This window comes from Eptatretus burgeri, chromosome 15 (assembly GCF_056783735.1).
Source record: "Eptatretus burgeri isolate ZD-2024b chromosome 15, Ebu_testis_v1, whole genome shotgun sequence".
Taxonomy (NCBI): Eukaryota; Metazoa; Chordata; class Myxini; order Myxiniformes; family Myxinidae; genus Eptatretus; species Eptatretus burgeri.
In genome coordinates, this window is record NC_140975.1 from 42319364 (window position 1) to 42342348 (window position 22985).

At 44.5% G+C, this 22985-nt stretch overlaps 1 protein-coding gene across 8 annotated transcripts in view; it reads left to right on the forward strand.

Annotated features, from left to right (window-relative positions):
• PLA2G6 (phospholipase A2 group VI) overlaps positions 1-22985 on the forward strand; it is a 34229-nt gene that overhangs the window by 308 nt on the left and 10936 nt on the right. For 4 of the 8 annotated variants that reach the window (XR_015051924.1, XM_085858104.1, XM_085858102.1 and 1 more), the window contains exons 2-14: positions 2187-2394; positions 4169-4384; positions 4554-4734; positions 5143-5333; positions 5647-5791; positions 13772-13954; positions 16209-16317; positions 17109-17246; positions 17607-17691; positions 19966-20129; positions 20269-20419; positions 21406-21542; positions 21667-21989. Coding sequence is in view for 7 of the 8 variants with exons in the window: in XM_085858100.1 (XP_085714226.1) it covers positions 2187-2394; positions 4169-4384; positions 4554-4734; positions 5143-5333; positions 5647-5791; positions 13772-13954; positions 16209-16317; positions 17109-17246; positions 17607-17691; positions 19966-20129; positions 20269-20419; positions 21406-21542; positions 21667-21989 (2231 nt within the window). In the remaining variant the exon portion in view is untranslated. Of the gene's footprint in view, positions 1-155; positions 178-1749; positions 1865-2186; positions 2395-3037; positions 3147-4168; positions 4385-4553; positions 4735-5142; positions 5334-5646; positions 5792-13771; positions 13955-16208; positions 16318-17108; positions 17247-17606; positions 17692-19965; positions 20130-20268; positions 20420-21405; positions 21543-21666; positions 21990-22985 lie in introns of those variants that run through there. The other 4 variants (XM_085858101.1, XM_085858103.1, XM_085858106.1 and 1 more) reach the window with 4 other exon arrangements.

Consider the following 22985-nt stretch of genomic DNA (forward strand, 5'->3'; position numbering starts at 1 on the left):
TAACTCGTCTTTACTCACCCTCACACCCACCCCCACCCCCACCCCCACCCCCCACTCCCACTCTCCAATTGTTTCCCCAATGCACGACCCCCTAAACCCTCACTCCTGCCGTCTCCCAAATCTTCTGTACTTTCCCCACTCCTCCCATGCTGTTCTCACCTCCTCTCATCCATCGAGGCATGTTCTACATTGACTTGCTGTTTGTTGTTACGTCATTAAACTTCCTCTGTCAAGTTCGACTGGGTGGAGGCAGTGGTATGTGGGTGGAGGCAGTGGTATGTGGGTGGAGGCAGTGGTGTGTGGGTGGAGGCAGTGGTATGTGGGTGGAGGCAGTGGTGTGTGGGTGGAGGCAGTGGTGTGTGGGTGGAGGCAGTGGTGTGTGGGTGGAGGCAGTGGTGTGTGGGTGGAGGCAGTGGTATGTGGGTGGAGGCAGTGGTATGTGGGTGGAGGGAGTGGTGTGTGGGTGGAGGCAGTGGTGTGTGGGTGGAGGCAGTGGTATGTGGGTGTAGGGGTGGAGGCAGTGGTGTGTGGGTGTAGGGGTGGAGGCAGTGGTGTGTGGGTGTAGGGGTGGAGGCAGTCGTGTGTGGGTGTAGGGGTGGAGGCAGTCGTGTGTGGGTGTAGGGGTGGAGGCAGTCGTGTGTGGGTGTAGGGGTGGAGGCAGTCGTGTGTGGGTGTAGGGGTGGAGGCAGTGCTGTGTGGGTGTAGGGGTGGAGGCAGTGCTGTGTGGGTGTAGGGGTGGAGGCAGTGCTGTGTGGGTGTAGGGGTGGAGGCAGTGCTGTGTGGGTGTAGGGGTGGAGGCAGTGCTGTGTGGGTGTAGGGGTGGAGGCAGTCGTGTGTGGGTGTAGGGGTGGAGGCAGTCGTGTGTGGGTGTAGGGGTGGAGGTAGTCGTGTGTGGGTGTAGGGGTGGAGGCAGTCGTGTGTGGGTGTAGGGGTGGAGGCAGTCGTGTGTGGGTGTAGGGGTGGAGGTAGTCGTGTGTGGGTGTAGGGGTGGAGGCAGTCGTGTGTGGGTGTAGGGGTGGAGGCAGTGGTGTGTGGGTGTAGGGGTGGAGGCAGTGCTGTGTGGGTGTAGGGGTGGAGGCAGTCGTGTGTGGGTGTAGGGGTGGAGGCAGTCGTGTGTGGGTGTAGGGGTGGAGGTAGTCGTGTGGGTGTAGGGGTGGAGGCAGTCGTGTGTGGGTGTAGGGGTGGAGGCAGTCGTGTGTGGGTGTAGGGGTGGAGGCAGTCGTGTGTGGGTGTAGGGGTGGAGGCAGTGCTGTGTGGGTGTAGGGGTGGAGGCAGTCGTGTGTGGGTGTAGGGGTGGAGGCAGTGCTGTGTGGGTGTAGGGGGTGAAGGCAGTGGTGTGTGTGGGTGTAGGGCGTGAAGGCAGTGGTGTGTGGGTGTAGGGGTGGAGGCAGTGGTGTGTCAGAGTAGGAGGTGGAGGCAGTGGTGTGTGGGTGTCAGATGTGGAAGCAGTGGTGTGTGGATGTCGGGGGTGGAGGAAGTGCTGTGTGGGTGTGGGGGTGTAGGCAGTCGTGTGTGGGTGTAGGGGTGGAGGCAGTGGTGTGTGTGGGTGTAGGGGGTGAAGGCAGTGGTGAGTGTGGGTGTAGGGGGTGGAGGAAGTGGTGTGTGGGTGTGGGGGTGTAGGCAGTCGTGTGTGGGTGTGGGGGTGAAGGCAGTGGTGAGTGTGGGTGTAGGGGTGGAGGCAGTGGTGTGGGTGTAGGGGGTGGAGGAATTGGACTGAGACAGATTTGTTTAGTCAGGTGTTGGTGTATCACAGGCATGATGGTGCGAATGGCCTCCTCCTGCGTCAAAGTTCCTTGTTACATTTGAAACCAACATGGGTTTGATTCCCAATCTGACTATAAACTGCCAGACGGGCGCTTCACAGGTTGGTCGTTGCATCACCACGTGTGTTGTCCCTCAGATGGATATTAACTCACATTTGTTGGTCAACTTTAAAGATTACACAGCTTTAGGGAAGAGTATGTGAGTTCGCTTTGGCTTTCTGAACAAATTACAAACTTCTGCTCAAGTCATTTTCAGTCAAATGTAGGCCGAGTCAGTTCGTGAAAGACTTGGGCCAAAAACTTTCCCGCACTGATCCCACAATAAGATGGGAGTAATTGCAGTTGCCAAAGAAATAGTACTGATTGCACTTCCTCCATTATATCTCTATTCCCAACCATTCATTTCTCTCTTTCTCCCCACAGCTCCCGCTGCCATGTTCGGTCGGCTCTGCCGCACCGTTTTAAACTCGGTCTTCACCAATCCTTATACTGTGTCCGATGTTCCAGTACTGGACTATGTCAACAACATTCCTTTACAGCGCAGTTCAGATGGGCTCCTGGCGCTTTACCACATGGGGAATGACTACCATTGCATTCTCTCGCCGCTGCCTGAATCTCAAAAAACCCTCCGGTAAGTCATACCAATGAAAAAGTACTGATTTGGTAATGTGTGTCAAAATAGTACTAACGTTTCTCTCTTCATCGCTCGCTGCTATCTGGAAATTATTAGATGCTGATCTGATAAATGGAACACGTATGTCTTTCAATCCTGGCAAATCTCACCATCCCACCCTGTCACTCTGGAAGGATCGTCAAAATATCCCACCTATCCATACCCATGGTCATCCACTACAAGAGGTGTTGTCGATTGAACTTGTAGGCTTCTCCATCAGTCATGGTCTCTGCTGGGCTGACCATATGGCAAAGCTGGCCTCCAAAGTTATCTGTCATTCCAAGTAATTCCTTGAAATATCTGAACTCCTCACAACCTATGATGCCTTTATCTGTACCTCAATGGAGTACTGTTCTCTCCTACAGGCTGGAGCCACAGCATCACATCTGTCTCCTGGAATACATGGAATTTAAAGTTCTCAACATTATTGGCTTCTGTACGATGAGGCTGAACCACAAAGCTGCTCCTATGGCGTCGGTGGCCTCTGTTACTGGCTCTCCTTCAGTGTAGTTCCATATACTCTCTCAGCCCTCTGACTCTTTCCAGCTTCTCCTGAATGTATGCATTCTTCCAATTACCCTCCCCCTTCCCAAAAATACAGATACAGGCTTTCTGCACACCTCCACTATTTGGTTCCTCTTCTCTCCCATTTGTGGGACTGCCTTCCTGGGGCTGCTGAAACCCACTCATCCCTCCAGCACTTTCAGCAGGTGGTGCATACCATGTCATGTGATCTCTCATCCCTACCTGCAATCTTTCCATCCCCATTAACCCTCCCTAACCAAGCCTTTTACTTCCAGGTTGCATGTGTTTTCTCTGTCTCTGTGTCTGTCTGTCTCTCTCATCTTGTTCATTCCCTTGGTTGGTGTGTCCAACTGTTGCCCCACTGTGTCAGTGCATGGCCTTTTACCCTCTGTCGCTCTTCCATAAGCTAAGATTTTGTGTACAATTTTTGTTTTTAAACCTACTGAACTGTCATTCCAGAGGCAACAGTAACAGGAATTAAATGTCAAGTGTTTGAGATTACATCATTAATGTTTCATAATGTAAAACTTTTGGGAATGAAATGTACCGGTGCAGATGTGGTTATTAGCTCCGCCGCCGAAGGTGGAAGGAGGTTATGTTTTCACCCGTCTCTGTCTGTCTCCTTGCGTGCATGATATCTCAAAAAGTTTGGATGGATTCGGATGAAATTTGGTGGGCAGGTTGGGTGTGTGACGAGGGCTAACTGATTTGATTTTGGTGAAGATCCAAATCCAGATCCAGATCTGATAATTTTTTAAGTGATTCTTCACCTTTGAGAAAGAGGGCTAAACCAACATATAGCTCGATATCTCAAAAAGTTGTTGACAGATTCTGACGAAACTGGGTGGAAAGGTTGGGTGTGTGACAAGGACAAATTGACTACATTTTGGTGAAGATCCAGATTTGTATTTGAGGATTTTTTAAAAAGTGATTCTTCATCATTGAGAGATAGGGCCAAAAACTATACTGTATAGCACAATATCTCAAAACGACGTGGACGGAATATGACAAAACTTGGTGGATTAGTTGGGTAGGTGACAAAATCAAGCCCTTAGATTTTGGTTTTGGTATAGATGCAGATCCTGCTTATCAGTGGGCTACAAAACGTAAACTGTTCAGCCTGTTGTGGAGGTATGCCATACCAGTGAGTGCCGTTTGAGTTTGTATTGTGTACATTGTTTATTTTTGTCCTTTCTTCGTCATGCAGTGTATTCCATATCAGCACAGAGAAGGATGCATTGTCAGCCTTTGAACGGCTTTCCAAACCACTGCAACCGTTCCTTCAGACGGGAGGAAGAGCACGCAGTCGTGAGGTTCTCCAGTTGATCTTGGACTCGATAAGGGACCATCCAGATTGGACCTCAGCCCATGTGGCTGCTGCCAATGGGCTGACTGAGTACTTTTGGCACAATGTTGTGCTCAGGTTTGCATGGTTGAGTGAATGGGTTGTTTCCATTGTTTCAGATTTTCTCTATTAACTTATGGGTTATTGATTAGTTAGTTAACCACAAATCTGGCTTTCTTTAAATCACAAAAGAGTCAATTTCCCTGCTTGCTCCCCCTTTGGCCTGTGTGTCACTCTACCTCTGTAGTGATGTGAATACCCAAGTTGGGAGTGATGGCTTGACTCCTCTCCTGCTAGCATGCCAAGCTGGACACTTGGTCACTGTAAACGAACTACTACGTTGTGGTGCCAAGGCTGAAGTGGGAGCTGCCAATGGTGAAACCGTGTTTCACCATGCTGTGTGTAGTGGCAACCTACCTCTGCTACAGGTACATAACACAGCAATCTCACCAGTAACCTCTGTCTGCCTGTCATGCTCACTGTCTCGGTCTGTCTCTGTCTGTCTGTGTGTCCATCACGCTCACTGTCTGTCTCTGTTTGTCCGTCATGCTCACTGTGTCTGTCTGTCCGCCCGTCATGTTCACTGTCTCTGTCTATCCATCACGCTCACTGTCTCTTTGTCTGTCCGTCCGTCACGCACACTTTCTGCTTTTAGGACATCAGAAAGACAAAGCCTATTTTTGTCTTGCAATGATGCCATAAACGCAGAAACATGCTCAATACTGAATTTTTCAAACGCCTGCTTTGAACACTGTCCCCTGTGGTTGTTACTTCTTTGGAGCAATCTCTTTTTCTGATCCTTTAACATTTAACACCCACATATTGTGCGTGAGCAGGTTCTGGTAGAGATTGGAAGAGGAGTGGGAGTTGATGTGGTGTCCGTGGCCGGGGAGACCGCTCTCCATGTGGCATGCCGTCTGGGACGGGAGGACATGGCTAGGGGACTTATCTCATTGGGTGCACGAAGGGATGTCTGCGGCTCATTAGGCTGGCCCATACACATTTCCCTCAAATACGAAAAGCTGGGGTGAGCCATCAAGGAATGAGCTGTGGGGTGATGAAAGTGGTGGAAAGTGGGGAGGGGAGATAAAGAAAGAAGGGAAATTGAGGACCGTTTCATTTCGAACATTTATTTAAAACATAAACAGATATCACAAATTTATGGCTCGTTATGCTGTGGGAAAATATATGGTTGCTGAAGTGATTCCATATATGAAAGGATAGTTTAGTGGTAGAGGCCACACTAAACTTGTGAAATTGGACTGATTTTTACCTTTTCAGTAATTGAATATGGTTTGGAAGGAGAAATGAGGTGAAGGTAATGTGCTCATGTTCTGCAGGTGTATGCGAGTGCTGCTAGAGGAGTCGGTGGGTTTGTGTTTAGACGGACCTGCAGATGATACCAACAATTGGCTGCATCGTCAGCTTCAGGCTAAAGACCCCAAATACAGCGGGATACCTTTGCATTGGGTCAAAACTGCAGAGGTGAGTGTTGCGTACTCTGCAGCTCTACTCTGGTCAAAATACCTAAGGAGCCATCAAGGTTCTTTTCAATGAATTATTAGGACATGACAAATCAGCACAGTATGAATATGGGGTTTTTGGGGTTTTTTTAAATATAGAATCGAGGCACATGTGAGAGTAAGGCAGAACTGACAGTGGAACAAACCTTGAGGTAATGAAATAATAGGAAGAGTGGAGGGGAGGAAACACTGGAACCAGCAATTAAGATGGTTGGGTTAGAGAAGGTTATTGGGGGGGTCATAAAGATCATGCATTATAACTGGGGATGAGAAGAGATTGTGGTGCACTACTTGCTTGGAGTCATTGAAGGAAGAATGAGACAGAACAGTCTCTGGAAAGTGATTCCTTAGACAGGAGAAGTTGACAGATAGTGTTCTTCGGTCTCATCACCGGAGATTCCAATAATTTTGAGAGCTTTAGATTCAACAGAATTCAGGAGAGACACATGTGATGCTGTGGCACTATCCCAGAGCGGAGGCCAGTACTCCATTCAGCTGGACAAGGCCTTGTAGACTGAGTAGCTCTGAAGGAAAGAGTTGGATCGATGGAGGATGCTTAGTCTGCAGCTGGTTTTGAAGGCCAGCTTTGCTATGACGTCGGCCTGGGAAAGTTCAGGGCTGATGGTGAGACCTATAAGTTCAAAAGACTGAACCTCTTCTAGTGAATGACGAATGAATAGATAGGTGGATTCATTTGACTATCCTTTAGAAGCAACAGGGTGAGGCTGTGAGATTTTCCAGGGTTAAATAACATGCTCCATCTATCCTGGTGTATGCCTGGTGTTGGCTTAATGGTTAAGGTGGCGGGCTTTGGATCCTCGGGTCCTGAGTTCAAATCCTGCTCAGCTGTTGAATTAATACCAGGTGGGGTTAACTCGGCTTATTATCCTTCCGAGGTCAGCAAAATGAGTGCCAGCTTGCTGGTATACTGTGTCGGAGTGGCGACCTGTCCAGGATTGTGGCCAACAGCCAAGGAGATTGCTTAAGCAGCACCAACGCTCTGCACAGAGTATGGTCCCAATCTCCTCTCCTCCTCCCACCACTTGTTCATCTGTGTGTTGTACCATCTATCTATGATTCCAGCAATCTCTGTGTGTGTGTCTGTCTGTTTTTCTGTCTGCGACCGCCATTTCTCGGCGACCGCCATTTCTCGACGACCGCCAGTCCGATCTTATTGAAACTTGCCAGGAATATTGCCGGGGACCCCCCGGATGTGCCTTTTCGAGGTTTGATATCGATTGGACGAGCGGTTCCCAAGTTACGGCCATTTATCTGTCGACCAATGACAAGACACGGTGCTATGACATCACGAATGACGTCACAATTAATGTTTATTTTTTTATTTATTATTTTTTATTATTTTTTTTTGCACGATTGACGGTCCGATCTGATCGAAACTTGCCAGGAATATTGCTGGAGACCCGCTGATGTGCCTTTTCAAGGTTTGATATTAATCGGATGAGCGGTTGCCAAGTTACGGCCATTTATCTGTCGACCAATGACAAGACACGGTGATATGACGTCACGATTCATGTTTGTTTGTTTATTTATTTATTTACTTATTTTTTGCACGATTAATAGTCCGATCTGATTGAAACTTGCCAGGAATATTGCTGGGGACCCGCGGATGTGCCTTTTCGAGGTTTGATATGAATCGGACGAGCAGTTCCCAAGTTACGGCCATTTATCTGTCGACTAATATCTGCGAGAGAGGGGGACAGGAGAGGAGGAGGGAGAGAGGAAGGGCGAGACTCGGGGGGGAGAGAGGGGGGGCAAGAGAGGGGGGCGAGAGAGGGCTGCACATACTGGCACGCACCTACGGGCACGCACCTACGGGCCCGCCCCTACGGGCCCGTACTAGTCCTCCAAACAGTGACGACTCCCTCTACATCTCTCTCAGACAACATGGACCAACTTTTAACCACTCATCCCAACTCTCTCCCTTCCTCATATTTTCAATTTCAATTGTCAACATGCAAATTGACTGGGTGCTAGTACCTCTCTCACCAGCCATGGCACTTCAGCATCGTTCTGTGACTCCATGCAACTGACTCAATCTGTGAACTTTCCCACCTGATTTCTCCCAATGGCCAATCCTCCTTTCTGGACTTGGTGATGACAAACTTCCCCTCAAATGTTTCCTCCTCTTCCTCTGGTTCAATTGGTTCATCTGATCATCAGCTTGTGAGAGTCAACATCTCTCTTGTATTGTCAGAGAGCTGCCTCAGTGCTGGTGAGTCTGACATTTCACTCGGGCAGAATGGCGGGGACTGCAAGCAGCCATCTCTCTTCAGAACTGATCTTCCATATCTCCTGCCCCTGATGTTAACTCAGCCTAGGAATTCTTCCACAGAAACCTGCTCTCTCTTATGCACAGATTCATCACATTTCATCTTCAATATTATCTTACCCTTCTTCCCGCCCATTGTACACTGAATCCTGTGATGAGGCAGTTGCTCTGAAAACAACTTTCCTTATCTTCCTGAAAGGCAAATCCGACCAAAGTACATTCCAAAAAGTCCGCAACAAATGTATGTCCACTCTCAGGAGAGCCAGAAAACAACACCTGTCCAACCTCACGAATGAACTTTCAAACTTGTCTCTAAAGGCGCTGTCACACCTCTAAAGGCGCTGTCACACCTTGACGATTTAGCCAGCAATGGCAACGTATAAAAATGTATGTAAAACGTTGGCGTACGCTGAAATTTTGATTTTTTTTTTTTTTAGTTTTGGTCGTATTCATAACGTGTTGGTCATATGCATAACATATTAGTAACGGGCACAGAACGTTTCATTGTCTTATAGATAACTTATACCAACGAATGCTTAGCCTGTTGTCGGCGTTCACAACCTATGCCCAATGATAGTTTAACTTCGGCATAGCGCGCTGCACGTATCACCGACGAACTCGTGGCGTAGCCTGTTAAAAACCTGCCGCACGCCGATTTAAATCATAACCGCCTGAAAATTGAAAGTGTCAACCACGCAGTGTACCTTGACGATTTTGCCAGCATATGCCGACCTATGAAAAATTTGCAGAACCAAGCTGGCACACGTTGAATACGTTATGGGTAAGTTGAGTATACGTTACGAGCACGCTGAAAAACGATGAAGTACGCTGTCATATTTCGTGGTACATCTCGTACGTCGTGAAATTTCAAGCATGCTGAAAATTTTACGACGTACTCACCGTATGGTTCACACGTTCCGCTACGCTGGGAATACGTCGTAGGCACGATATGCGATCGTTGACACACGTCGACACAAGTTCCTTGTAAGTTACTCATAAGTCGAAACACGTCGAGGTAATGTTTAGCGTACCTGAAACTTATTTTCTCCGTCAAGGCACATTTTCTTTTTTTCTCCTTGGCTCCATGAAGGCACGTGACGAAATAGCTGAAGTTGTTGTTGTTGTTGTTGTTTTATTCCTATTTTTTTTTTAGTCTATCATGAATTTTAAAATATATTCGGACATTTGCTTTTAAGTTTCGACGTCGACGTGACAATATCCTCAAACAGAAAATATTCACAGAGGAGGAACTAAGAATAAGACATGAGCAAACTGAAGAGGCAATCGGACGTGACGTAACGGCACATGATGAAATATCGGAAGTTATTGTTGTTGTTGTTGTTGTTGTTTTGTTTTTTTAACGCTGCCAAAACGCCATTATACGGTAGCTGTAAATTAGAAACACGTTCAGTAAGTTCTGTGGTCGTCCGGAAGACGTCAATCAAATACGTCAATATGAGTTGGAGGTACGTTACACATAGGTTCAAAGCACGTTACTCAAAGGTTAGAAATAAGTTTTGGGTACGCTAAGCATTACCTCGACGTGTTTCGACTTGATGAGTAACTTATAAGTAACGTGCCTCGACGTGTGTCAAGCGATCGTGTAACGTGCCTACAACACTTTACTCATAGGTTATAAATAAGTTTTGGGTATGCTAATCATTACCTCGACATGTTTCGACTTATGAGTAACTTACAAGTAACGTGTGTCAATGATCGCATCACGTGCCTACAACTTATGGCCAGCGTTGCGCAATGTGTGAGTCATACACTGGCATACGTCGTAAAATTTTGAGCATGCTAAAATTTGAGGACAACCGCAAAGTACAACGATGAAAGCCAGCGTACTACGACGTATGGCAGTGTTTTTCAGCGTGCTCTTAACGTATACAAACTTACCCATAACGTATTCGACGTGTGCCAGCGTTTTAGACAAATTTTTCATAAGTCGGCTTACGCTGGCTAAATCGTCAAGGTGTGACAGTGCTTTAACACCTGGCGGCGCCTTGTTAAGTCTCTCTGAAGGCTCCCCTTTCATCCCTTCCCTCTCTTCAAATGGCACGACAGCATACTCAGCTCGTGAGAAGGCTGAACGCCTCAATTCTATATTTGGGTCCAAATCTTGTGTCCCCAACCCCCACCCTCTCTGTAGCCACCCTTCCCAGTCATACCCAACTCTGTATCTTGGACTTTACTAGGGTGTTTCCGAAAGAGTGATGCAACTTTAAATGTTTATTTACAAAGAAACAGAAACCTCAGGAACATGAACCAAACATTTATTGAAAGCTTATGACATGGTATTTTCTATCACTCATTGCTATTGCAGTGAGTCAATGCACGAGTTAGTGAGAGCCCAAGTTCTGAAATTGGCATTTATGCAAAATCCTTGTAATTGACATTCTGTGTGCCTCTCCGTGGTTCAGACAGGCATTGATCCTGACTCCAAAGTTCTGTCCAACTGTCCTGTAGGTCTCATATGGCACAACCTGGAGGTAGTCTGACGACACCTGCTTCAGATCATCCAGTGTGGCAGGGTGGTTGGCAAAGACAGAGCCTTTGGCAGCCCCCCAGAACCAGTAGTCCAGAGGGTTCAAGTCTGAACTTTGGGGTGCCCAGTCATGAGTAGTATCCAGGGTAATGAGGTGGTTCCTGAAGAGCTTCCACAGGAAAGTGATGTGTGACCAGCTGTATGCAGGGGTGCACCATCCTGCATAAACCAGGTCATGCTGAGCTGGTTTGGGGTGACCTTTTGGGCTGGATCATTATGGAACTTCTGGAGCACGCCCTGGTTGCACTCACCGTTGATCGTCACCGTCCTGCTGTTGTCATTCTCAAACCAGCAAGTCCCTAGCGTTCCCCATCTAGCATTGAAGGTGCAGAAGCATGTGACCTTAGGCCCTTTCAGGTTCCTCTCAAGTGATCTCAGGTGGTTCTGCCCCCCAGAAAATGTTGTTGTGGTTGTTGATGGCACCGTTCAAGTGGAAATGGACTTCATCACTGAACCAGATCAGATTGATCCAGTTTGGGTACAGCTCCATCCTGTCACTGAGCCAAATGTACATATCAAGTCTTCTTCTCATGTCATCTTGACTCAATCCGTGCCTAATAGAGATGATGTATGGTAAAAGCTTCAGTTCCTTTGGGAGGCTATGCCAGACTGATGTTGGTTTGTTGCCTAGCTCCCAGGAGCACCGGCGGTGGGACTTCTTGGGCCTGTCCACTGCAGAATCCCGCATGGTGTCAATGTTGACTTGGCTCTTGGTTCCTGATGCTGGCCTGCCACTGTTGCCCTTGTGTTCAAAATGTTTCACAATACGTTGAATGGCACAGTTTGTTGGTCCATCACGTGTTCTGAGGTCCTATTCCCAACAGAACTTTTGGCGGGTGTCTTCTTATGATTGTCTCATACCACTGAGCCACCACTTTTGTCTTCTTCTTCACTATCATTGGCATAGTTGAGCTACAGCACGAGAAATCCCAACGAACAAATACCACGAAAACACTACCAAACCCTGAAAAGGAAATGGGTCAAAAAACTCAAATCAAAAAAAAAATGGTCAAAAAAAGAAATGGCAGGAAGTCAAAGTTGTATCAATCTTTTTGAAACACCCTGTATATCTTTTGCACCTGATAAAGTTTCTGTCAACCCTCGACACTGAGTCTGCCACTGGACCGGATGGCATCAGCTCACGTGTCCTAAAAACCTGCTTTGCTGCTCTTGCACATCCTCTCTCTGCCCCTTTCACCTATCATTGACCGATGTCATCTTCCATCTGCTTTGGAAATCAACCAACATCACTGCATTCATTACATAACTAGAACAAGCAATTAAAGATTGCATGCCCTCACCCAGACCTTTTTGTGCAGTTTTATAGTTTGTATTTTATAGACTTGCTTGCATTGTAATTGTACCACATATACTTTGTAGATGTACTCGCGTTCTAATTGTGCATACTTTACAGAGGAACACGGTTCAAAAAAGACAGCATGTACTGCTGGCTTTCCATGAGGTGGCATTTCTTCACACATTCTGTGTGAACAAAGAAACAAATAGACCCAAATACAATACCCTCTCCTCTGGTGAGGGTAAAAAGGTGCAAAAATGGATTGGTTTGCTTCCATTCATCAGGAAGGTCATGGAATCCATCATTGCAGTTGATATGAAATCCTTCCTTTTTCTCCAACGGCCTCATCTCAAATCACCAATTTGGTTTCAGACCAGATCACTCCACCTTGGACATGCTGCTTCTACTCACCCAACAATGGATAGAGGCCTTCAATGTCACAAGATCAGGGCCATCTGTCTGTGCATGTCTCATGCTTTTGATACAGTCTGGCATCCCGCCTTGCTCTCCAAACTCTCTGCCGATGGCATCCAAGGCCAATTCTACACATGGCTTACTGACTTCCTCTACACTCGTAGCCAACATGTGGCTCTCAACGGAATCCTTTTATCTCCTCTCTGTGTAACCGAACATGCCCAAAAGGGACGAAAATCATTTTCCCCGAAAAAAAATTGCTTCTTTCTATGAAGTCGGAATTACTCAGAACTGACGTCAATTCCTGTTCGCTACTCTATTCCTTTTAATTCCATGGTTGAAATAGATTCTGCCCACCACTATTATGCATTCCAATGAAATGGTTGATAAAGAACGGCTGGCTGGGTTATACAAAACACATTCTAGAGACGTCCGGAGTATCAAAGAATGTGTGAATTGGACAAATGAACTTTACATCAAATAATGTGCGAATTTGACTAATTAAAAAATTTAAACTGCGGAATTGAACTTGGCAGTCGTTCCAACTGCTAAAAAGAAAAAGTGCTCATTTGTCCAATTCGCACATTGACACTGCGGTCGTCTCCAGATGGTGTTTAATAAGACCACGCTGACTTGGCAAGCAATTGGCGATCGGTTATACAAACACTATCCCAGAGACGCCCATAATGTCAATGTCCGAATTGGACAAATGAACACTTTTATCTTTTATTTCAAGCAGTTGGAATTGCATCTGAAGTAAATTCAGCAGTTTAAATTTTGAAATTTGGCTCAGGTTAAGAGATTCTAGAGCTTTATTGTATGTGCGGAAATGAAATAAAGCCACAAACACTGGCATTTCCAGGCATTTATAAGCATTACAATGTAGATAGTGATTCGTAGTTATGAAAATGAGGCATTCGATGATACTAATGAGGAAACTGATAAAAAAGATTGGTTGAGCACTTTATCGTTAAGAAACCATTGTGGGCTATTCCAAGTCAAGGCATTGTTGAGCAGGCCCCCCAAAAAATGGCGGGCTCACCCAAGAGGTTGACCAAGGATGAAGCCTTGATAAAGGATGATTAAATGAGGCTGTAAATTATCTTCAAAAGGGATGTTTAAATCTACCCAAACACCCAGTTTTCGTTCATGCACTCCTTTGGAGTTTTCTTCGTATGCATGCAAACTTTCAGGCTGTTAGTTTTTTATGTTTTCGCAGTTATGGAGGAGACGCACACACTGACATTTATGAGTATAGATGGAAATGTTTTGAGATATTTGACATAATAACCCATTTTCCTTTTGAGGATAAACTACTAAAAGTACATTTGGAAATGTTATAGATTACTGCCTATCCAAGGTTGACTGTTTTTCCATGTTTTATGGATTCCAGGCAGTGCGATATCTGACAGAACGACGATCAGAGGTGGAGGCACGTAGCCACACTGGAGATACCCCTCTACATGTGATGGTCAAGCGAAGTCGCATTTCTTGTGCCGTGGCCCTCCTTGCCGCTGGAGCAGAGGCTAATGCAGCAGGCCATCATGGGGATACACCACTGCACATTGCCATGCGGGTTAGACCACCATCTGGCTGCACTGCTGCATAAGGACATGCAAAGCATGGGGATACACCACTGCACATTTCCATGCAGGATAGATGCTGCATCTTGCCATGTAATTGAGTTGTTAGGTGATGTACTGCTACGGCCTTTAGATATCTTGGCTGCCTTTAGTCTTAAATATTTATTACCCCATGCATGAAGCGAAAAGTTGGGTTAAGCAATTGGTTCAATCTGTCTGTCTCCAGATGTCAGTCGAGGAACTACTTAAATTCAATTAAATTTTATATTTTTAACTCTGTAGGAATTGGAACACGAACCTGCAGTTTAGCAGTACTTTGGATCTAAATTTGGCAAATTCTACGGAATCTCGTCCCGTAAGGTAATATTTTAGTCTTTCTGCCTGTCTGGCAGTCAAATAAAACTTGAAAATCATTCCAAACAGGAAACCTACTCTTTTGAGGGATGTCATAAAAGACTCGAAGAACAGGCACGGATAACTAATTTAACATGTTAGATAAGGTGTAAAAGACGTTGCATCAATCAGGGTAAACTTCAAAAAAAAGAAAAATAATCCTACAGCTTTTAAAACTTTTTACCTAACTTGAATTATACATTTGAACACTGAAGGACACAAATAACCTTCATGCCACTTCCAAAATTCTCCAGTTTTGTCGTGCTTGGACAAAATATTATGCCATTTCGACCAATCAAATTTGCCACTCACACTCACAGCACTGAGTATCGAGATTCAGCAAAATCATGGCTCATAGGACATATTGTTGTGGTGCCGGGTATTGGTGGCAAGCACGACCGCTAGGGGGAGCAGTAGTCGGCTCCACCGAACACACCGGAATTTAGGTTGTGACCCTCGGATAAGTTCGAAAGGCACGGGCCCCTTACATGACAATGAATTGACAATAATTTGACCACGTGGGGTAGGGTTAATTGCCAAACTTCAATATACCTAAGTACCCACGCGGCAAAGTGTACCGGGGAATTCACACCATCGACAGGCTTCGAGCGGAACGAGCCGTTACCGTGCTCGAACCGTGCGTGACCCCAGCGGATGGTTACCGACGCCTGTCGGTCCAAGTGAACAATTTACTGCTTCGCTATTTCTCAACACGCACCATGCTAAGCCAATGAAAGAATCACAGAAATGAGTTGGAACATTTAACAAAAGATATTTATTTATAACAATAATCTGGGAGGGGAACACAGAGCAGAGTTATCATGAATAAAAAAAGGTATCATGAAAAGAAAACACTGAAACAGCTCTACTTAACAGACGGGGCCCACGGACACAGACACACACCCAAAAGAACTGGACCCCGTGGGTCTATCTCGGTCAGGCCGGGCCGGGGTACCTGTCCGCTTCGTGCAGCCACACCGACTCCGAACCACTGGTGGGACTCGAACCCATGACCCGAAGTCCACGGCTTAGGATCCTGGCTGCTCGACTACCAGACCTGCCCTCCAAAGGACCGCAGACCGCTCCCACCACTGTGCTGTGTCACCACGACCGTCTGCAGAACCCTCCGCAGTCGCCACGATCACACGGTCTCCCAAAAAACTGGTCCGGACCAAGCCAATCTCCGACCGTCTGCCGCAATCGCCATGATCCTCCGAACTGCCGTCCTCTCTGCTTTCTTGAAGAGGGAGAGGCTTCTTCCCCCCGCCACTCGCCTCCTGATTGGACGGTGGGTTGTCACGCGGCTCGTGGCGGCCTGCCGATTGGCTGGGGCGCACGTGTGGTGCTCGTCCTCCGCTCATTGGCTGGAGCAAACGCTCTCTGTCCCTCCTCAGAGCGGAGCTTCGACCCGAGGCGATGAAGGCTCCGCCCACGTCCTCAGCCAAAAACACGTGCGTAATGGCGACCGGTCGAGTGCGGGAAGGTGGCGTTGTTGTAGTGGATGTAGTAGTAATAGCTGTAGTTGTTGGTGGTGAAGAAGCGAAAATGGGCGTTGTTGTCGTTGTTGTTGGTGGTGTAAAAATCCTAACTATAAAATAATTCACAGCCCACGTACAATTAATCTCCCATTAAACATATGATGGGACCCTACCGAAAAACACATACTTACCAATATAACTGATCTATAGGACCTGGATGTTGAGTGCTCATGGCTGCCATATTCGTAACAATATTGGTCCCATGTCCTTTATCTGAAGACTGCATGGGTGAAGGTGTTACAATGAACTCTTTTTTTTGGGGGTTGTTGTTGAAATCTACACTATCTTCCCATGGTTTTTCCTTCCTTCCTGTCAGCTTGATAACCTTCCACTGATCAAAGCTCTCATAGTGTTTGGAGCTGAGATGGACAAGCCAAACGAGATCGGAGAAACACCAGGCCTATTAGCTGCTCGTTGCAGCACAGGTACTTGTTGACAGTCAAAGACAGTGAAGTTGACCTTGTAACATAAGTTGACTAGCAGGTAGAGATTACGATGGTAAAAAATTTGAAATTATTAGGCTTGTTAAAAGTCAATTTCATGGTAAAAGTAAATTAGGTGATGGCAATTGGATTCTGTTATTTTCCATTCGATAAGTCGAACTACTTCTACATTGATACAAGTCTCATCGAAGAGTTTGTATATGTATGACATGCAGGACAAAAACATTCAGACATTGATACATATTCAAATGGATTTCAAGGATTTCATGACAATTGCCAAATCCACAGTTTATGGCATTTAAACTTGGGATCACAGCCACAAGAGCCAAGTGCTCAGAGGGGAAGGTCAGACAGGCCAATGCAATACTTTTGGATTTGATCCTGTTAACTCTATTTCTATCAAAAACTCATCCCAATGTTGGTGTTTGAAGGGGTGTGCTGCATAAAAGAGCAGGCTGTCCTATATTAAGATGCTAAAGCCAGCTGTTGCACTTCCTATCACTTGTTAATAAAATACCTTGCAGAATATGCTGCAAAAGTAGCCCTTTGTGCTGCTGACCTGGCAATAGAGACCATGATAAACAGGTCAACTGTTAAATATTAATGAAAAGGATTTTTTTTTTTCTATTCTGTCAAAATGAGAGTTTAAATACAGAAGGTTGGGCAGGGTAATGGAAGGGAAGGACCAACGCTTTGTATAGATGGCAGTCTCAAAACAAGAACTAACATTCCATACGCCTTGTAACCTCAATCCCTGCATCCCATCCTCAAAGGAGCCAACCGTGAGATCCTGATTTCATTTCTTCACAACGTGGGGATCTCTCGCTGCCTACCGACCGGCATAGTTACCCTTTCATCTCAATCCCCTCCCATACAACCACCCCCTCCTGTCAAAGCCTCACCTGGAATAGGTACCTTTCATTATGATCCAGGCTGCCAGCCATTTTCCTGCATCTTCCTGAAACTTCCTTTTTCAACCTACTTTCTTTATTTCCCTTTTCTGCGTCCTTCCATGTCTGGAAAAAAATTAAAAATCAATCTCATTATTCTTTGGGAGTTTCCCTCTTGGTTTGGTTCTCCACCAGTGTTTCTCCTTCCCCACCCCTGACACTGAAAACTTTGTGTTCCGAACTTTTTCTAACCCCAACCATCTGTTTAATTTCCTGACTGGCTTTTTGTCTCTCGGCTGTCCCAATCTCTTTATTTGGCTTATCTGTATGATTTTTCAATTCCTTTTTCCTTCAACCACCAAAACCCACTTCCTTGTTTAGGTTTTGAGGATTTTATCGCAATCTCTGCAGTTGTTGGCTCTCTCAGCAAAGGTTTTGACACTGTGGACGGTGCACCCAAACCTCGGTGATTTGTTATTCTCATTCTTGCTTTGAATATTTCCCCCCATTATCCCCAAACCAACCTTGCTTTATTAGAGCTTTTTAAAAATAAAAAAGCTTTTTGTGATGCCATAGCAATTCTCCAGTGGGAAGTTGTTGAATTTGTTTTGTAGAAATTTTGATAAAGCTGCACTGAGCTGAAAATTTTCAGCGAACGCTGTGTGATACTTTTCCTCATATTCCCTATGGTTCCCAGGATGCTGAAGGACGGTATTTGAGAGAATAATAGGATTAAAGTTAAATGTTTGGTGTGACTACATTAAGATCAGGTGCAGAAAGATAATTGCATGCTTTGAGAATTAAATCCTTTGTAACAAAGGTGCAGTCACTGAATTAAGAATATTTGTGAAATTGAGTGAGTTGCTGTATTTCGGCCTTTAAATCTGGTATGTTGGTGAAACAAATAATTTACCCCCAGGTTTGTACTCCTGATTGCCCCCTCCCTCCACCCCCATTTTCTCCTTCTTTTCTTCCCTCTACTTCCACGTCATCCTCTTCATCTGGGTTCTAGGGTTCTTGGAGATGCTTGTACATATGTGTAGGATAATGACATGAAACATCAGTGTACTTTTCATTGAATTTACAAGAGGATTAATAGACAATCAACAAATCGACAGGATATAATTTTATGGGATTTTAACCCGGGATCCCAATGTCACGAGCCAAGTGTGTTGCCATGTGAACCCTTGACTCATGATGCAGTCAACCCAGGTTCAAATGCCCTATGCTATCTGTGTTTTTCCATTTTCCACCAATATCCTTGTAATTCATGTGAAAGTACATTGAGGTCTGACATCGATCTATGTATTCCTAAAACTCTCATCTTGTGTGTGTATATATACATATGTATATATGTTCCCGAAATACAGCTAAAACGGTACACGATAGCGCAAAAATTTTAGGGCCACCTTACTCAACATTCACCTGCGGTGTGCAGTATCAAGTTTCATTCAAATCGGGCAACAAAACAAATTATTAAAAATCAATTCCCGATTCAGTCAAGTACTCTTCGGGAGAATTTGATCAATGCAAACAACCTCAGCGGTATCGTTCGCTGGAGCTGTCTTCTTTTTTTTCTTGAAATTAATTTTTTCATCAACCGCTGTCAAAATGGGAACCCAACAGGTTCACGGGTCATCTCGTATATTACTAAGACTCTCATCGTGTGTGTGTGTGTGTGTGTGTGTGTGTGTGTGTGTGTGTGTGTGTGTGTGTGTGTGTGTGTGTGTGTGTGTGTGTGTGTGTGTGTGTGTGTGTGTGTGTGTGTGTGTGTGTGTGTGTGTGTGTGTGTGTGTGTGTATATGTATGTGACTGAAATACAACCAAAACGGTACACGATAGCGTAAAAAAATTAGGGCCACCTTACTTACCATTCGCCTGTGGTGTGCAGTATCAAGTTTCGATCAAATAGAGCAACGAAAAAAATTTATTGAAAAATCAATTCCCGATTCAGTCAAGTACTCATCGGGAGAATTTGATCAATGCAAACAACCTCGGCGGTATATTTCGCTGGAGCTATCTTTTTTTTTCTTGAAATAATTTATTTTAAAATCTCAAACATTTAGTTTTGACAAAGAACAATTTATTTTTAAGCATAAAATAAACATCGCCATTTTGATCTAATACTTCCGTGTTCATTAATAAATTAAATTGTGTTATCGAAGATTACGCACAATTATTTCTTCGACTTTCTTTTCTCCGTTTTTTTTCACATTGATGCGCAATATCAAGTTTCGTTCAAATCGGGCAACGAAAAAAATTATTAAAAAATCAATTCCCGATTCAGTTCAGGACTCTTTGGGAGAATTTGATCAATGCAAACAACCTCGGCGGTATAGTTTGCCTGAGCTATCTTTTTTTTTTTTTCTTGAAATGATTTTATTCATCAACCGCTGTCCCAACGGGTTCACGGGTCGTCTAGTCTACTATATATTTGTCGTGCATGTGATGAAAGTTCGAACTGTGTTAATACAAAAAACAATTTCGAAGTATATGTACTCAGATAGGAGAAGTTCTCAGGCCAACTCAAATGACAAAGTAAATAGTCAGATTTAATTATTTTAAACCTTTCCATGTTATTGTGGATTTTGGTTACTGTTGTAACTAATGAAGGGTTTTTTTTGCTTTTGGTTGTTTTTTTTTCAATAAGAATTTGCTCATCACCCAAATCAATATGCATTGAATGTGTCAATTGTTGAAACGTGTTGGCACATTGCCGTTGTATGGTATATTGGTGCAGTGGTGCTCGGGTACTCTGTCTTGATGGTGGAGGTATACGTGGTCTGGTACTGATTCAGCTACTTCTGGCTGTGGAGAAAGCAGCTGGTTGTCCTGCAAGAAAACTTTTTGATTGGATCGCGGGTACCAGTACAGGAGCCATCCTTGCATTGGGCATTGCTCACGGTGAGATGGAGCAGCTGCTATGTGTACTTGTCTTTGTCGGTGGTCTGCAGACATGTAAATACTCTACAAGCATTTTCTTATGTGCCTTCAATTGTTCTCAACCGTCCCTTGTCTCATTTCGTTCTCTCCTTTCACCCAGGAAAAACTCTCGTGTACCTCCGCGCACTCTATTTTCGAATGAAGGATTTAGTGTTTCAGGGGAGCCGTCCTTACGACTCAGTCCCTCTGGAGCGTTTTCTCCGTGAGGAATTTGGAGAAAACACTCGTATGACAGACATACAAACACCCAGGTGGGAGACTGCATTCCATATTATTCCAAGGGGTAGCCATTGAATTAAAATATTTGTGAAATTGAGTGAGTTGCTGTATTTCGGCCTGTAAATCTCGTCTTCCGATTTCTGTTGGTGAAACAGGTTGTATGTTTGTATATGTGTGTGTGTATGTATATATATATATATATATATATATATATATATATATATATATATATATATATATATATATATATATATATATATATATGTACATATACATACATACATATATGTAAATGTCCTTATACATATATATATATATATATATATATATATATATATATATATATATATATATAATCGAGATCAGACCACAACCCCATTATGATAATGGGTACCAGGAAGCAAGTGTTAAATCAGCAATTGCTGCATGCATCCTGACCAACAGAAAATGCCTGCCACACAATTACCTCTCTTCTGTACATAAAACAGTTCTGGGAGCAATCAGGAACAATTTAAATTTTAAAACTCTCTTCTGGCTAAATAGTTGCAAAGGATCCGCTTATTAAGAAATGAGCTCAGCAGAGCTATAGCCCCATACATATCCATAGGATTGTATTGCAGCCAATGCTAGGAAAAGGATTTAATTCTCAATTTTATAGACCAGTCCACCCTGGAGAGGGAACATCCACGGACACATGTTTCAGCTTTGTTGGCCCTAGTCAGTGTGGAGCCCAGTCTGCAGCTGACTTTTGGGGCCAGCTTTCCTCTATGGTTAGCCCAGATACCACTTGTTGATAAGTATAATGTATAAGCCTAAGATAAGATAAGTATAAGCCTAAGAACTATCCACATATGTGCACACCTTTTAATATTCAAAGGTACCTTGTGTCGCTCATCTGTTGAAAATGGTTTGTTGAGGTTCGTTTGCACCTGGCTTCCACATTTATTTGTTTTAGAGGAATACTATAACTTGATGGACTGTCTTTTTGGTTCTTTCCCCATATCTTCAATGACCCAAGAGTGATTTTGACTGGGGTTCTCGCTGATCGTCACCCTGCAGAGTTGCATCTTTTCCGTAACTACAATCCTCCCAACACAGGGCATGAACCTCATTACTGCCCTCGGACTCCATTTAAGCCAGTCACACAACCCTCAGGTAATGCCATCCTTCTCATTGTTCTTTCCTGAAAAAGTCTGCCATTGTTCCAAACCTTGAAACGTCCTCACATTTTCCAACATCTTGAAAACGCTTCCGATTTCTGTTCTCCCAACTCCCCAAGACCAGCTCGTATGGATGGCTGCTCGATCTTCTGGTGCAGCCCCAACTTATTTTCGACAGATGGGCCGCTTCTTGGATGGTGGCCTTTTGGCCAATAACCCGACTCTCGACGCTCTAACAGAGATCCATGAGGTCAACCAAGCATTGAAAGCAGAGGGTCAAATGGACATGGCTGTACATCCAGCCATTGTGCTGTCTCTGGGAACAGGCAAGCCTCCACAAGAGAAGGTGCACAGCGTGGATGTTTATCGGCCAACTGGTCCTATTGATGTTGTACAAACGGTCTTTGGAGCCCGAGAGCTTGGCCGCATGCTTGTCGATTGTGTAAGTTTATTTTGTTTTTTTTCCTCTCTCCCTCGCCTTCCTGACATTTATTAGTTAATTTGCAGAAGCCTGTGGAAAAACTACCACAATATAAAAATGGAAGCCTTTTATTCTTGCACTGGTTGAAAGAGCTAAAAAAAATTGGAGGTTATATATTTCATAACAGCAAAGAAAAAAAAAATTGTGAACGATCGAAGCAACAGTCTGTCACCTATACACCACCTTGGTTCAATTTTTATTTATTTAATTTTTTTTGGTCTGATGAGAAATTTGATAATTTTCCTGTAGGTTTGGATTAATTTGAAGCCACTTTTACGAAATTTTTTTTTCTCTCAGAGGAGCATTTCCATGTTTCAGGGTGGAACAGACAGACAGATAGCATTACCCCATTATATATACCTATATAAAACACAATGTGTGTCTGTGTATTTTTCTGGCCCCCTTCTTAAGGACGATTTAAGTAGGGTTTTAAAAGCCAATCTTTTAACACCACTGTTCACTACGGTCTATTTTTTGGGATAAAAAAAAAAACATTTTTCATAGAAGAGTAATTGCATCTCTTCGATTGTAAATGTAGATGGTGACTTGCAACCGGGAATCAACAGCGATGTACAGAATTTTTTTTTTAAACAACAATAAATACAAGGTGCAGAAGGTGAAATTCTCTGCACATGATGTGCAACGTATGCAGAGTAAAACGAGTGTTCATTTACATCTGTGGGATGTCTAATAAAGAAGATAAAATCACACCTGATGTAAGGCCGAGGCTTCAGACTTTGGCATGCTCACAAGGCTGTACTATCAAAACGAAATGTCCCAGAATATAAAGAAAATAGGGTAACATTTGCACATGTAGTGTTTTAAAATAATGCCTCTTGCTTCAAAACATATCTTCCAGTCTCTGAATATTTTACACACACACACACACACACACACACACACACACACACACACACACACACACACACACACACACACACACACACACACACACAC